Genomic DNA, 17,458 nt, shown 5'->3' on the forward strand with positions numbered 1-17,458 from the left:
GCACATACTAAATATTAATAATAGTCAAGAAACTAACAATTTAAAATGTTTTTTTTCGCCGGGGAGGATAGGGCAAAATTTGAATTACAAAAAATATATAAGAAAATATATAATATAGTATATAAAAAATATAGATATAATAAAATATATAAATAAATACATGAATAATAACAATTTAAAATGTTTTTTTTCGCCGGGGAGGATAGGGCAAAATTTGAATTACAAAAAATATATAAGAAAATATATAATATAGTATATAAAAAATATAGATATAATAAAATATATAAATAAATACATGAATAATAACAATTTAAAATGTTTTTTTTCGCCGGGGAGGATAGGGCAAAATTTGAATTACAAAAAATATATAAGAAAATATATAATATAGTATATAAAAAATATAGATATAATAAAATATATAAATAAATACATGAATAATAACAATTTAAAATGTTTTTTTTCGCCGGGGAGGATAGGGCAAAATTTGAATTACAAAAAATATATAAGAAAATATATAATATAGTATATAAAAAATATAGATATAATAAAATATATAAATAAATACATGAATAGATAAATACACACACACATACATAAATAAATAAAGACACATAAAGACACATAAATAAATAAATAGATAAATAACTAACACACACAAATAAAATAAATAAATAAATAAATAAATAAATAAATAAATAAATAAATAAATGGTCAGTACTACACCGGATAAAACAAAATTTGAATTACAAAAATACATAATAAAATAAATAAATATATAGATAAATAAATAGATACACACACACATACATAAAGACACATAAATAAATAGATAAATAACCAACGAACTAAATAAAAATAAATAAATAAATAAATAAACACAAATAAATAAACAAATGGTCAGTACTATACTGGATGAAGCAAAATTTGATTAAAAAAATAATAAAATAAATACTTAAATAAATACATACATACACACACATACATAAATAAAGAAACATATATAAATACAGAAATAAATAGATGAACGAAATAAAACTAAATAAATACATTAATAAATGGTCAGTACTATAACATTTAAGAAAAAAAAGCAAAAACATTAACATTCTGCACATCCTAAATATTAAAAATATTAAAAAAAAAACTAATCATTCAAAATGTTTTTTTCGTAGAGGATAAAGAATATATACCTGTGTGATGTACTTTTAAATGATGCGCACCTGTTTTGAGTTCAACTCTGCGTTGCGACTACCGATGCTATCGTCAATGATGTTTTCCATTATGTGTTAGCATGCGGCTAAATGCTAACACACTAATGCTGAATATGCAGTCTAATTCTAAAATATTTGGTTAGTTTGACATCCATAAAACACCTTAGATAATTTTAAAAACCTAAATACAAATCAGCTGTTAACAGTGTGTAAAATAAAAACACCTCAACTAAAGAAACAGCAGGCGTACCCGATATGGTGACGAGCACGTTGAGGCCCTCCAGAACATCCATCTGAAGAAAACGCCGCCTGGTGATCAGGTTGTAAACTTTTCCCTGGCCGCTTCGGTCAAGGAGCATCAGGCCGTTTTCCGTCCCCACAAGCAAATTGACACCTGAACGCATCGACGGCGTACGTCACGGATATATCGGGCGCGCCGGGGGGCGGAGTCAACGGTTCGGCACGTACCCCAGAGCGCGGCGCAAAGGATCTCCGAGTTGAAACGCTTCTTGTACTTGCGGATCTCGGGCGTGTCGCTATGCGCTCGGATGTTGGTGGGGTTGACGTTGACCACCGAGATCTTTCTGGCTTCGTTGAGGCGGGCCTGTTCCTGCCGCAGGAACTCCTTGGCAAACATGGCTGCCGTGGTAAAGGTGACGTGGGCGGTTAAAGGACAACCGATGTCACTTTTTTGTCTCCTAACTGACATCGGAAAAATGTTTGATAGCATCTAATATACCCAAAACACGCAGGCTAATATTTTTAGTCAAATGCAAAACACCAATAAAAATGAGTTAAAGTGTCCAAAATCTACAAGAAAATTAACTCGGAAGTGGCCCCTTTCAGAAGGTCCCGCCTCCTTTTTCGTGATGTCACCCCAAGACGTCTTGCCTTGTTGAGGAATCAAAACAATGGCTTCAGATACGGAGAATATGCTTTCTTGTTACTCGTCCAATTATGAGTATGATTCAAATAGTTCTGAAGAGGAAAGCATACATGTTTGTAATCGCTTAAAGAATTTATTCCATGCCATTTTGAGGTATCTGGGGGGGGGAAATGTCTCACCCAAAAAGAGGCAGAAAATGGCGACAAAGCTCCATGTAAGGAATTAATCAGCCGGTTTCCACAGGCTGATTAATTCCTTACATGGAGCTTTGTCGCCCTCTTCTGCCTCTTTTTGGTGCAACACGACGTTTTCAGACCAAAGTACAGCAAAATGCATTGACGTGCTACAATGTGTCCTTTTTTCGGTCAGGAGCGTTCCTTCAGTGACGTCACGTACGGACTCGTCACCAACTCAAAAACAAGACTTCCGGAATATTCACCGCGAGTCTTAAAACGTAAAATAGAGCTATATGTGGTGGAATCTTTGTAAAATACGCTCAGGAGAAGTCATTTGAAGCCATTTTACAAATTACGATTTTTTTTTAAGGTGAAGGCCTTCCATTGGGGTTTGGGCGACGATGCTCACCGGCTGTTGAGTTCTCGTTTTTGTCACTCGGGGACGTTTGGTAGACGCGAGGGTCCACAAATGAGGTGAAGGATGATTTGGAGCCACCCAGACCGAACTGCCAAATAAAACAACAAATAAGAAGAATTCAAATGAGTTGGCGGCTTGTAGTCTGTATTTTCTTTGTAATATAGGGCCAGACTGATTTCTTTTGAACAGCCTTTAGAATGTGTACATTTTGAGTCAAATTATTATTATTATTATTATTATTATTATTATTGGTCATCATGTCGCTGATATGAAAAAAACAAAAACACACATTAGATTTTGTAGCAAACTTGGTCATACCGCAATGGAATCTCACGTGACGATAAAAAAATTAATAAACAAATAAATACACACACACATAAACACATACATATATACATACATACATACCTGCATGCATGCATGCACGCGCGCACACACACACATACATACATACAAGGAAAACATTTTTTCTTCATGACTTAGATTACTATGTGATTGTGCTTTCAAACAATAAATAAAAGAAAAAATGAAAAAACTAATAGATCAATAAATAAATAATTGCATTTATATATATATATATAGATATATATATTAATTTTATATATTTTTTATATAGTTTTTTTTATTTTTTCTTTTACTCATAACAAATTTATTTATGTATGCATTTATTTATTCATTTATTTGCGACGGGATGGGTTTGAAGTACCTCGGGCATGTCTCCCAGCTCCTGCAGGGCGGTGGGAGGCGGCGCCGGCGAGCTGCTCTGCCGCACCAGGTCGGGCAGGTTGCCATGGTTAGCGAAACCGTTGCTCTCGGCGTGGCCTCCTCGCATCTTCCCCTCGGCCTGAAACGGACAAGAAAAGTGGTTAACAACGGTGGTCGCGCCGCTAACGCCGCTAGCGTTAGCATCGAGGCCGCGGTCACCTCTCTCACGACCAGCGTGCCGTCTTTGGAGTTGTTGTGAGGCTCTTCAAGGATGGCCTCGCTCAGTCCGCCGCCGTACGACTCGCCGCTGTTGGTTTGCGAGGCGGGCCTGCGGCACCCAAAAAATATTGACAAAATCCAAGTGACAGCGAAGCGGATCCCCAAACCCGCATCGTCACGCGTGCATTTCTTGCGTGGGGAGTTCGAATTGGAAGAGCTCACATGATGCGAGGGATGTCGCTCACGGCAACGGTGCCGTCGTGTCCCACCGTCTCGCCGTCCTCGTCGCTGCTCTCTGACTCCTGGCTGGATGATGAGTAATCCGTCACCTGCATCAACGGAAAAGATTTGATTGTTGTATATAAAAAAAATATATAGCTTTCTTGAGATTCTTATGACATTTTTTTTTTTTTACTGAACCATCGACACCCCCTCCAAAAAAAAAAAAAATACTAATACAATTTAAAAAAAAAACGCATTATGGATTCAAAGTGGTTGAAATTAGCTTCAAAACATGTTGATGTTTCATGATATTTAAAAAGGGGGAAAAAATCCTTGAGTTAGTGACTGATTTTGTATGCATGTACACACACATTAAACTCTATTTGAGTTACTTCCAGGTTGATTGAACACTGGTGCGTGTGGTTGCCGCTGCTCACCCACAGAAAAAAATATCCTGTGACTGCAAAGTGTCTGAGTGTTTTGAAAGGCACTTAGAAACGAAATGTATTATTATTATTACTGTATCTATTAGCTAGCTAGCTTTCTATCTATTTGAGTTACTTCCGGGTTGAGTGAACGCTGGTGCGTGTGGTTGCCGCTGCTCACCCGCAGAATAAATATCCTGTGACTGCAAAGTGTCGGAGTGTTTTGAAAGGCGCTTAAAATGAAATGTATTATTATGATTATAAGAAAAAGAAACAAGTTTCACCTTTTAAGATCAAAATTACTAAATTAGATTTTCAATCGATAAATCCATCACAAAACAAAAATGCGTTCACACTTGAAATGTCATCACAGCCCACCTTAACAGGAGGCCGGCTCCCGTCCTCGACCCTCAACTCCCGCAGTTCCTTGGCCAGAGCGCTGAGGTCCTAAAGGGATGGAGACCACCAAAAGACCCTCAAAGTCCATTTCCTTTTCCTGCGCCTCTTCGAGAAGCGCCGCTTAAAGGACAACCGACACCATATTTTTGTTTCCTAACTGACATCAGAAAAACGTTTTATAGCATCTAACATACCCAAAACACGCAGTATGATATTTTTAGTCAAATGCAAAACACCAATAAAAATGACTTAAAGTGTCCCAAAACTACTTCAAAATGAAGGGGCCAGTTTCAGAAGGTCCCGCCCCTTTGTTCGTGACGTCACGCCAAGACGTCTTGCCTTGCTCCAAAATCAAAACAATGGCTTCAAATTCGAAGATGCTTTCTTGTGACTCATCCAGTTATGAATATGATTCAAATAGTTCTGAAGAGGAAAGCATACATGTTTGCAATTGATTAAAGAATTTATTCCGTGCCATTATGAGGCAACATTGAGGGAATATTTCTCACTGAAAAAGAGGCAGAAAATGGCGACCTCTTTTGGCCACCTCCGTTTGCGCAGGCTGATAAATTGCTTATATGGAGTTTGGACGGCCTCTTCTGGCGGCATTTGGGTGCAACACGAGGTCCCCAGACCAAACAAGTACAGCAAAATACATTGACGTGATGGAAGGACCGCTACAATGCGTCTTTTTTTTTCGGTCAGGAGCGTTCCTTTAGTGACGTCACGTCAAAAACAAGACTTCCTGAATATTCAGCGCGAGTCTTAAAACGTAAAATATAGCTATATGCGGTGGAATCTTTGTAAAATACGCTCAGTAGAAGTCATTTGAAGGCTTTTTACAATTTATGCACACAACTTGTCCGGGGGCGTCAGTTGTCCTTTAAAGGTTATTGTTATTTTATCGCTATTATTATTATTGCTATTATTATTATTATTATTATTATTATTATTATTAGTAGTAGTAGTAGTAGTAGTAGTAGTATCATTATTGTTATTATTGTTATTTTATTGCTATTATTATTTGTCATAGTAGTATTGTCGTTATTGTTGCTATTATAATTATTATTAGTAATATCATTATTTTTATTATTGTTATTTTATTGCCATTATTACGATTATTATTACAGTCACAGGAGTCTTATTCTTATTCTTAATTGCTGTTCTGCTCACCGCGGGCCTGCTGGGTCGGTTTGCGTCGCGGTTCTCTTCCTGTTTGGATTTGACCTCTTGATTGGCTCCGCCCGCCGACGACACTTCCTGTTTGACGTGACCTGTTGGAGCGAGAACATTTGCACCGACACATTGGACACGTGGTGATAAGAACTTACAGATTTCCTTCCAGGTGGAGAATACGGACCTTTTCTTTCCACGGAACCTCCCTGAGATGAGGGCGAGGAAGAGGATGACGAGTTGGAGGAAGTTCTTTGCAGCATGACGTCCAGGGAGAGATCCGAACGGCGCACGTCCGGGTTACTAGATTCACATTGAAAGAAAGAAATAATACATCAATAAATGAGCATAGGAAGGAAACAGGCTGCTGCAGCCAAGTGGAGACTTTGGACTATAAAATTCTAGCACCCTGGATGACAATAATAATAATTATTATAATAACAATAATAATAACAACAATCATAATCATAACAATAATAACAATAAAATAACAACAACAACAATAATAATACCAATTAAAAAATAATAATAAATAATACTACTACTAATAATAATAATAATAATAACAACAATAAAAACAATACTACTACTCCTACTAATAATAATATTAGCAATAAAATAACAAACATAATAATAATAATAAGAAGAAGAAGAAGAAGAATAACAGTAGCAATAAAAAAATAATAAATAATTAATAATAATAATAATAACAACAACAATAACAATACTACTACTAATAATAATAATAGCAATAAAATTACAACAATAATAATAATATATCATAATAAAATAGCAATAATAACAATAACAACAATTTAAAAAATAATAACAATACTAATAATAATAACAACAATACTACTACTACTACTACTACTACTACTACTAATAATAATAATAATAACAACAAAATAACAATAACAATAATACGAATAATAACACTAATTATTATAGTAATAATAACAACACTACAGCTGCTATCGCTGCTACCGCTACTACCACTACCACCACTACTACTACTACTAATAATAATAATAATAATAATAACTATTATTATTATTATAAATAAAGAATGAAGTTCACCTTGCTCGAACGAGCTGAGAGCCCGTTCGAGGCCCCGGAACAGCACCGCCGTTGGGGGAGTTCTTCCTCACCAAGGCTGGGGAGATGGAGGTGGTCCTCTGGGGGATCTGAGGACGAATAGTTACGCATTATAGCCAAAGAAATTAACTGTTAATATTCGGGAATGGCAGGGGGGTGTCAATACAGCGCTGGTCAGACCTCTAGCAATGTTTCCACAAGGGGGCAGCATTTGCCTTTTGTCCATGTTATTGCTTTGTTTTAGCTTCAGCTGTTGTTAAAGCGCTATTTAAATATGTATGTATTGTATTTTGTACATCTGCCCCCATTTCAAGCTCAGATAACTCCAGACCCATATAACTTAGGAATTAACTCTTTTTTCTGATGAAAGAAGAGAGTCTAAGATTTCTTACGACGTATTGAATATTTATGTAGTCCTAAAACTCAATATTCTGTGGGTCCTGCAATTCAAGTGACAATGACAAAAACCCTGGCACAGGAGTGGACACCTTTTTGCCCATCATCTGGCAGTGAATGAGTTAATAAATTACATGAGATGAACATTTTCATGATGCGCCGAGAAAGGACTTACCGGTTGGGATTCGCGGACCTTCGCCGCTAGGTCTTCCTCTCTCAGCCAGGCGGTTCTGTCCCGATCCCGATCGGCGATGCGGAGCGGCGGATTTTGGTTGTCCGAAGTCGGGTCAGAATTCTGCCGGGTGATATCCGAGCTGGGGGGGCCGACGCTTTGGCTCAGACCCGATCCAGTCTGCTCCTGGAGTGACTGAGAAGCCGACATGGAGCTCGAGTGGGTCTTGACCGGAACCAGGTGGGCAACCTGAGCCAGGAATCGGGAAGAACAAGGACTTTGTTAAGTCAGCGGTCAGGAAGAAGAACCTTGACTAAGTCACCTGTCAGGAACAAGACCTTTGCTCAAGTCAGCAGTCAGGAATATGAACAATCTATCACGGTGTACTTGGTCATGTACGTAGACTACAGGAACAAGAACCACCTGACAGAAATAATAACTTGCTGCTCCGGAACCCCCAAAAAATGATGCAAAAGTAAGATAGAAGGACAAGAATGTCAAATAAGTCACCTGTAAGGAACAAGGCTTAGCTAAAGTGTCCGGAACAAGAACTTTGCTCAAGTCTTGACTCAGGAACAGTTACTGTTAATGATGGTTAATGACAGGAACAAGAACCACCTGATAGGATGCATGATTTTGCTGCTCAGGAACCCCAAAAATGATGCAAAAGTAAGATAGAAGGACACGAATGTCAAATAAGTCACCTGTAAGGAACAAGGCTTAGCTAAAGTGTCCGGAACAAGAACTTTGCTCAAGTCTTGACTCAGGAACAGTGACTGTTCATGTACGTTAACGACAAGAACAAGAACCACCTGACAGGAATAATGATTTTGCTGCTCAGGAACCAAAAATAATAATAATAAAGAAGGACAAGAACGTCAAATAAGTCACCTGTAAGGAACAAGGCTTAGCTAAAGTGTCCGGAACAAGAACTTTGCTCAAGTCCTGACTCAGGAACAGTGACTGTTAAATCCCTGCTTGGTTTTCACTTGAAAATGACAATCACACGGTCATAATAAGCGACCGGTCTGTTTCACAAATGTTACCAAAGAAGAGACTGTGGCTTCAATTAGCTATTAGCAATGTTGATATTTTATAAAGTCCTGGAAAAAAATGTGAGAGAGGAAATGAAGTTAATTTTCAAGTGTTCCTGTGACAAACTCACACACACACACACACACACACACCTGGGGTTCAACAACACGGTGGGGGGGTGGAGTCCGGGCAGCCTGGATGCCTCCACTGCTGCTGAAGGACTCGGATCGGGGAAGAAGGGAAGGTTCGGGGATCCGGTTCGACACTTTAGGCTGTGGTGCCGGAGAACTTTGTCTGTTCAGTTTGGACCTTTCCTCCACCTGACACGGACACAGAAACACACATACGAAGGCGCACTACCGTCACTCGTAGCCTGGTGGTGGCGCTAGAGAATTGTCTTTTTGGGGGGATGGGGGGTGAAGCTAGTTTCATGTCACGACATCAAATTTGGTTTGGAATGAGTAGATCTAGGGAAAAGTTCCCAGAACCAATATTGTACCTGGAACTATTTTTGTTCAACATGTTTTTTGCGCTGTTTTGGCTGCTTGCAAGGGGTCCGCAAAAACCAATTAAGCCAGCGAAGACAGTTACCTAGCAACGTCACATTTTATTTCTATTGTTTGTATTTTCACTCATTCACCGCCAGATGAAAAATACGTCCACTCCGGTGCCAGGGTTTTTGTCATTTTCACTCCAATTCCAGGAACCACAGAATTTTTAGGAATACATAAACATTGCATTCAATACCGTGTTAGAAACCTTGAACTCTCTTGTCTCATCAGCAAAAAATAAAGAGTTAATTTCTAAATGATATGGGTCTGGAGTTATCTGCGTTTGAAATGGGGGCGTCTGTACAAAATGCAATACATACATATGGATTATTATTCCGGATTATGATTTGGGTCGTCACATCGATAGTCTGCAAGCATCTTCATAACAACAGTGAAAGAGGCGGAGTCGGTTGGGGGGGCGGGGAATTGGACAAGCCCCGCCCCCCTACCCCGAGAAGACAAATTGTTAGTAGTTATGAAGGGAAACAAACTAGAAGATTGTCGTTTTAGTTTGTGTGGAGGCAGAGAGACGTTAGCATCGTCATCTACAAGAGAAAAGACAACAATGGAGGAGAGAAATATAGTTTGGGTACCCAACATGGTACCCGAAAATCCACTGGTGAAAATGAGATAGAACACCGGACACTAGAAAGATGAAAGTTTGTCGTGAAGTGGGTCCAATGAGCACTTCTGGCCTGGACGACAATTTTCTTCTTCTCTGTTCCTCAGAACAATCACCAAAAAAAAGTAAGAAGAAGAAGAAGACGGAGGAAGAGAAAGCCTCATTTGGGGTCGATCTTGACGCCATTTTGGTTCTAAGTCTACATCTACTCTAAGCGCTGAAGCGGCGGAGGGCACTAACCAGTTTTTGGACCTGCACGGGGGCCTTAGTAACAACATCAGAGTTGACCGAGGACTTCTCTTTCTGCCGGTCTCGAGGGTCTGCGGCAGCTTTGGTGGGACCGCTAGGTTCTTTCTCGAGGTTACGAGGTTCCTGACCGGCGGCGGTCGAACTGCGCTTCTTCTGACTGCGATTCTGAGCCCTCAACTCTCGGACCCGCTGACTGATCTCCCGCTTTAATCCCGGGTCGAGGGGCTCCCCGGGGTCTAGCGCAATGCGGATGCCGGGGACCTGGCCGGGCGGGATTTGCGCGCCGACGGACGGTGTGCGTCGAGGGGTTTGAGCTCGGGGTTGGTTGAACGACTGATGGTGGCGTGGGTTCGAGCGGGGGGGGTTACCGCGTTGCTTTTGCGATTGCTGCTGCACCTGGCGGGGTGAGGGGGCGGGGCCAAAAGTCAGAGCAAGCAATAATAATAATAACACATTAGATTTATAAGCACCTTTCAAAACTCTCAAGGTCACTTCACAATCACTGGATCAGTTTTTCTGTGGGTGAGCAGAGGCAGCCACACGCTCCAGCGTTCACTCAACCCGCAAGTAACTCAAATAGATAAAAAAAACTAGCTAGCTAGCCACTACTTAGCTAAAAGATAGCCAGCCCGCTAGCAGCTAGCTAACAGATAGCCAGCTAACTAGCTAGCTATCTACTAGATAGCTAATAGAAAACCAGCTAGCCAGCTAATAGATAGCTGGCTAGCTGGATAGCTAACAGATAGCCAACCAGCGAGCTAATAGATAGACAATAGATAGCCAGCCAACTAGCTAGCCAATAGACATCCAATAGCCAGCCAGCTGGATAGATCGCTAATAGATAGCCAGTCCACTAGACAGCTAGCCAACAGATAGCCAGCTAACTAGCTATCTAGCTACGAGATAGCTAATAGGAAGCCAGCCAGCCAGCTAGCCATAGATAGATATAGACATAGATAGATAGACATTATTGTTTTCCCCAAAATAAATGTATTACTACAAATTTGGGAGTAGCGGCGTGTGACTTGTGCTTTCTGCAAACGCCTTTTCGTGTTGACGCTTAAGAATCCTCTCGACATTTCGTCCTCAAACGCATCACTAACTGCACGTGTGTGTGTGTGTGTGTGTGTGTGTGTGTGTGTGTGTGTTTGTGACCGACCTCTTTGGCCCAAGCCGGCTTGTCATTGGGGTGAAGGACGTCTTTGTAGTGGTAGAGCTGTTTTTTCTCCGCCTGCCGTCCCTCCTGTTGCTGTTGCTGCAGCGACACCAAGAAGGCCCTCTCCTGCTGAAGTTTCCTCTGCAGACGTTCGGCCTGTCGCTGTTCCTCCACCTGCTTGCGCTTGTACTCCTTTGGGAGATTAAAAAAAATGAGCATTAAAAAGCAGTTCGAGGCAGATTCGCGCAATTCAGAGATGGGATGAAGGATGGGGAAACAACACTGACAGAAATTAAAATGGGGGTCGTTTTCTTCCTGTTTCACGAGCAAGAATAACGAACAAATGCGTACCTGCCAACTTCTGAAAGTACAAAAGCAGAGTAATACGTCAGGGTCCAGGTTACTGTCTGCATTTCCGCTTGTTATCTAGCACGCTAATGTTAGCGTTTGTCTGGCATGCTAACATCAACTGAGTTAATGAATTATCGAGCAGCCATCTGGCTAACTGAACATTTTACCTTGCGTGTTAATGTCAGCTGCCAGCCTGGTACCTTTATTTTTTTGTTCCAGAATGCTAATGGAGGCAGCTAGCTGGTTTACTGAGTTCTTGTTCTAATAATAATGTTGTTTTTCTACTTTCATACCTTTCATCACTTTGCTGCTGTGAAATGTAAATTTCTCCACTGCGAGACTAATAAAGGCAAATCCAAATCCAAAATCCAATAATACTATAGGACATTTATTACATATAAAATAAGGTGTATTTTGAGTAGTTTTAAGGCTTAAGAAATTAGAAAATGATGTTTTATGGGGACCTGGGAACGGATTATTCTTATTTGAATGGTTTCCTATGGGAAATTAATTTTCGGGATACACACTTTTCGCCTTACACACTCTGTCTGGGAACCAATTAAGTTCGTAAGCCAAGGTATCACTGTATCTCAAAGCGGAGGCAATCAACAAGCAAGCAAAAAAAAAATAAAATCCTTGGAACGATGCTGCACTGGATGTGCGTGAACATTGAGCCAGGTTACCAGCAGTAGCGCCTGTTCCTGTAGAAGTTGTTGCTGGAGAATCTCTAATTGCCTCTGTTCCTCTTCCAGCTGCCTACGGATATAGTCCTGAGCAGCGTGTGAGGAAAAGGGGAAGGAAAAAAAAAACACAATCCAAAAACAGCGACAACGTTGAGAAATGTTAGCGACATTTGGCGGCACAAAGCGAAAACGGAGGTGGAAATGACTTGGAACAGGGACAGGGGAGGGCAAACTTGGGGGTTCTAAGTCATTTTATGGATAGCTTGGTGTGTCGTCAAATACCTTTTCAAAATAAGACATTTTAAAAAAGATCATATCTGAAGAGTAGTAACAAGATCAGCCCAAAAAAGGGTGCAACAAACGGCTTACAAACGCTTTAACTAAATTTGCGAGAATATAATCTTGCCATACGAACTCGTTTTCGGCGGAGCACCCATACCACACGGTCAAACAGAGCCACGATGGCTGGCGGACTAGTTTTCGTCACCTCCTTGCTTTGAGTGCAGATGTGATTTGTTATTGAGTGGAGTACTTTTGCTGTTATGGGACCAAAAAAGACCCCACCACAGGCTAGTGTTAAACCGAAGAAGACACAAAAGAAAATTACGGTCGAGCAGATGAAGGAGATCATCGAAAAACATGAACGGGGTGTGCGTTTGTGTGACTTAGCGTCCCAGTACCGGGACGCTAAGTGGACCATCGCTACGTGTGGCTAAGGGTGTTTCTATGTTGTCTAAGCAACGGTCTCAGGCAATAGAAGAGCTTGAAAAACTTCTGTTGATTTGGATTAAGGAAAAACAGCTAGCCACCAACCTGTTCTCTTTCGGCGTGCCGGCGCTCCTCCTCTCGACGGAGCTGCTCCATTTCCTCATATCGCCTCCTCTGCTCCCTTTCGTGCTGCTTCCTCAGCTCGCGTTCACGTTGTTGCTGCTGTGGATGTGCGTGGGGAGGGGGGGGCGCAGAGAAAGACTTTGGAGCAGACCCCTTGGGCTAAAGTTAGCTTTTCTTGTGTGTTCTGTTATTTTGTGCATGAGATTGAGATATATATATATATATATATATATATATATATATATATATATATATATATATATATATATATATATTTGTGTTGGGAGGAGTAATCGACGATTAATCGATGATTGATTTCTGCCAAATATTAACTCATTCACTGCCACTCACAAATGTATTCGGGAATTGAAAATAGAACGTAGGGCACCATTCCCGAATTTGTTCAGGTTGGGTTTTTTCTTGTTTGGGCGCCGATAAAGCGATGTCCATGGACTCTGGCAATGTCTATTTTACCTTCCACAAGGGGCAGCATTTTCCTTTTGTCCATGTTAGCGCTTTGTACCAGCTTCAACTGTTGATAAAGCACTATACAAACAATATGTATGTATTGCATTGTATTTTGGACAATTGTCCTCATTTCAAGCTCAGATAACTCCAGACTCATATAATTTAGGAATTAACTCATTTTTTCCTGATGAAGGTTTCATACGCTGCATGAATGTTTATGTAGTCCTAAAACTTTAATATTCTGCGGGTCCTGGAATTTGAGTGACAATGACAAAAACCCTGGCACTGCAGTGGACACATTTTTTTGCACATCGTCTGGCAGTGAATGAGTTAAAATCAGCCAAAAAAAAATGAAACAAACAAATAAATAAATAAAATAATTAATGATGTTAATGAAAATAAATTTTTGATGTTTGTAGGAGGAGTCATTACAGAGTTGACTCCGCCCCCTGTTCCTGTTCCCTCTCATGCTAACCTCCTCCAACCTCCGTCGTTGCTCCTTCTGCTCCTCAATGCGCTTTTGCCTCTCGGCCAGCAGGAGGCGCTTATGCTCCTCGTTCTGTTGCTGCTCCAGCTGCTGGCGCCGCTGCGCCTCCGAACGCTCCTTATTGGCCAGCTGAAGGCGCAGGAAATCGCGCCTCAGCGTCGACTCTCCGGGGATGTTGATGATGGAGCTAATGGATGAGGAATAACGAGAAGGCGCGGCGTTGAAACGGCGGGGGACATTTTGCGGGAAGCGCGATGGCGCTCACCTGGGTTCACCCGTGTCTCGTTCCTCGTCTTCTTCCTCGCTGCCGCTGTATTCGTACTCGGTTTCGTCTGGGATAAAGGGATAAATGGGTTCACATCAAGCCATAAGTGGGCCTGACCGATTAATCGACAAACCGATTTAATGTGCCCATATTAGCTTGTTTAAAATCGGCAAAAAAAAAAAACAAAAAAAAAAAATCAAAATAAATGTGCCAATTTTTGTCCATTTTATTTTGAAAGCATCAAAATATGACGACATTCAAATTCCTTCCTAAAAAAAATTGGGATATTTTTGCATTGTTAATTTATTCACTGCCATTCCCGAATTTATTCTGGAATTGAAAAGCATGATGTGGAGCGCCATTTTCCCGAATTAGTTTGGGAAAAAAAAATATTTGCCATAAATGGGCCTGACCAGCTGATTTAATCTGCCGGTATTAGCTTGTTTAAAATCGGCAACAACAACAAAAAAATATGTCTGACAGTTTATGTCCATTTTATTTTGAAAGCGTCAAAATATGATGACAGTCAAATTCCGTCCTTAAAAAAAAATGTGTCCGATTTTTCCATTTTTAAACTGTCACATAAGTATAATAAATATTTTTAGTTATTTTTTTTGTAAGCGTGTCAGGACCAAAAACACCGGAAAATACGCTATTATTATTTTTTTTTGCGGGGGGTCTGTTTGTTTGCAAATCCGTTTGTTTCCGCAAAAAAACATTTGCGGCTGGATTTTAGGCAACTTCTCATTGACACGCACACAAAATGCAAAAAGTGACCAATTTCCGGCTCAGCTGTTGGTTTGAGATTGCCTTGTTGAAGAAAAAAAAATGGAGGCGGACGTCACGTCACCCCTTTGGCCTGGCTTCTTCTTGGTGCGGTCGATGTGGTCTTTGAGTTGGATGCGGATTTGCCTCTCGTTGGGGAGGTCCCTGATGAACGGATGCTTGAGGAGCTGCTCCGTGCTGGGCCTCTGCCCGTGGCTCTTCACCAGGCAGCTTTCCATGAACAACTGGAATTTCTTGGACCTGTCCACCAACGCCGGAACCACAAATACCGGGATGAGTTTTTTTACTTGTTTTATTATAATAATAATACATAAATAAATAAATAATAATAATAATAATAATAATAATAAATACAGAAATAAATAAATAGTAATAATACTACTGCTGCTACTACTACTACTACTAATTCTACTACTACTACTAATAATAATAATAATAAAAATAACAATAATAACAATAATAACACTAATACTACTACTACTACTACTAATAATAATAATAATAAAAATAACAATAATAACAATAATAACACTAATACTACTACTACTACTACTACTACTAATAATAATAATAATAATAATAATAATAATAATAACAATATTAATACTAATACTCATACTACCACTACTACTAGTACTACTACTAATAATAATAATAAAAATAACAATAACACTAACACTAACACTAACACTAATACTAATACTACTAATACTACTACTAATAATAACAATAATAACAATCATAATAATACTCATACTAATACTAATACTCATACTACTACTACTACGACTAGTACTAATAATAATAATAAAAATAACAATAATAACAATAACACTAATACTACTACTACTAATAACAATAATAATAATAATAATAACACTACTACTACTACTACTACTACTACTACTAATAATAATAATAATAATACATTTAATTTCTAAGCGCCTTTCAAAACTCTCAAGGGCACTTTACAGTCACTGGATTTTTTTTGTGTGGGTGAGCAGCGGCAGCCATTCGCGCCAGCGTTCACTCTACCCGGAAGGAAGACAAGCAGCACTTCAAGTCATTTTTATTGGTGTTTTTCATTTGACTAAAAATATCAGCCTGCATGTTTTGGGTATTTTAGATGCTCTAAAAAGTTTTTCTGATGTCAGTTAGGTTAGGAAACAAAGAAAATGGTGTCGGTTGTCCTTTAAGTGACGATTGTATTCACTGGATGAGCTAATATGGAAGGCAAACGATTGAAAAGGGCTCCCATTTTGCGATTGCAGTTCTTTGCTCACCATTTCTTTGACTTGAGTCTGGGCGCGGGATTCCGTGGAATGAGGAAGAGGGCTCTCATGGGGTGCATGTCGCACAGCGCTGCGAGGGTCGCGCATGAAAATGAAGAAAGGACATGGAGAAAAAAAAATACATCATCTCACGTTTGAGTCTCTAACATTGCAAACTAATTTTGGAATAATGTCGTTCCGTTCCAGAGGGACTTAATATAAAGAATGAAATAAATTCCATCCCTTCAACATCAGAAATCAGTAATCTAATTTCAAATTCCTTTGACCAAATATGATTTATTTAAGAATCATTTTATTCCAGAGTCATTTAAATAAATATTCCAAACTGAATAATAATAATAATATGCTAGTTTTAAGCAAAAAACTGATTCTAGAATATTCTACTCATTCCAAAAAAAAAAAATGTAATAATAATGATCATAAGAATAATAAACATCATCATCATAATTATTTTTGGTATTATTACTAAGCACATTTTGATGGAAATTGTGTTTAGTTTTTTAAATTTGATTTTTTAAAAGGAAATATGGTTCAAGATTGCTCTAAAATAAGCCTTAAAATTATAAAGATAATAACAAAATAATAATAAGATAAATAATCGTAGTAGTAGTATGAGTATTAGTATTAGTATGAGTATTATTATGATTGTTATTATTATTAGTAGTAGTAGTATTAGTATTAGTGTTAGTGTTAGTGTCTTCAATTGCTGCTGTGGACTGCAAAATTCCCCATTGCGGGACGAATAAAGGTATTCTGATTCTGATTCTGATTCTGAATAATCGCAATAGCAACAATGATGATAGAAGTAATTATATATATATACATATATAATAATTAAAATAATAACAATAACAATAATAATAATGTATTATTATTATTTTATTACAATTAGCCTTGAAAATTAATAACTAAATAATAATACTGTATTATTATTATTATTATTATTATTATATACATATATATTAGCCGTAATAATAATGATTACAATTAGCCTTGAAAATTAATAAAAATAATAAAATAATCATTATTCTTATATAAATATTTAATTAATCTAATAATTGTTATTATATAAATATTTATAATAATAATCATCATCATTATCATTATCTTATTATTATTATTATTACTAATACTTTTAAGACTCATTTTAGAGCAATCTTAAACCACATTTTATTTAAAAAAAAT

At 38.6% G+C, this 17,458-nt stretch overlaps 1 protein-coding gene across 4 annotated transcripts in view; it reads right to left on the reverse strand.

Moving 5' to 3' along the window:
* tnika (TRAF2 and NCK interacting kinase a) overlaps positions 1-17,458 on the reverse strand; it is a 43,285-nt gene that overhangs the window by 8,398 nt on the left and 17,429 nt on the right. Inside the window, exons 9-28 of one of the 4 annotated variants that reach the window (XM_089003698.1) lie at positions 16,265-16,343; positions 15,046-15,221; positions 14,196-14,262; positions 13,919-14,117; positions 12,958-13,074; positions 12,145-12,231; positions 11,114-11,302; positions 9,946-10,350; positions 8,685-8,852; positions 7,501-7,746; positions 6,912-7,018; positions 6,019-6,134; positions 5,832-5,932; positions 4,638-4,706; positions 3,835-3,941; positions 3,613-3,721; positions 3,395-3,532; positions 2,680-2,776; positions 1,677-1,847; positions 1,459-1,602 (exon numbers count right to left, since the gene is read on the reverse strand). In XM_089003698.1, coding sequence (XP_088859824.1) covers positions 1,459-1,602; positions 1,677-1,847; positions 2,680-2,776; positions 3,395-3,532; positions 3,613-3,721; positions 3,835-3,941; positions 4,638-4,706; positions 5,832-5,932; positions 6,019-6,134; positions 6,912-7,018; positions 7,501-7,746; positions 8,685-8,852; positions 9,946-10,350; positions 11,114-11,302; positions 12,145-12,231; positions 12,958-13,074; positions 13,919-14,117; positions 14,196-14,262; positions 15,046-15,221; positions 16,265-16,343 — 2,892 coding nt within the window. The remainder of the gene's footprint in view (positions 1-1,458; positions 1,603-1,676; positions 1,848-2,679; positions 2,777-3,394; positions 3,533-3,612; positions 3,722-3,834; positions 3,942-4,637; positions 4,707-5,831; positions 5,933-6,018; positions 6,135-6,911; positions 7,019-7,500; positions 7,747-8,684; positions 8,853-9,945; positions 10,351-11,113; positions 11,303-12,144; positions 12,232-12,957; positions 13,075-13,918; positions 14,118-14,195; positions 14,263-15,045; positions 15,222-16,264; positions 16,344-17,458) is intronic. The other 3 variants (XM_089003699.1, XM_089003700.1, XM_089003701.1) reach the window with 3 other exon arrangements.

This window comes from Hippocampus bargibanti, linkage group LG09 (assembly GCF_051943395.1).
Source record: "Hippocampus bargibanti isolate YZ-2025 linkage group LG09, ASM5194339v1, whole genome shotgun sequence".
Lineage (NCBI taxonomy): Eukaryota > Metazoa > Chordata > Actinopteri > Syngnathiformes > Syngnathidae > Hippocampus > Hippocampus bargibanti.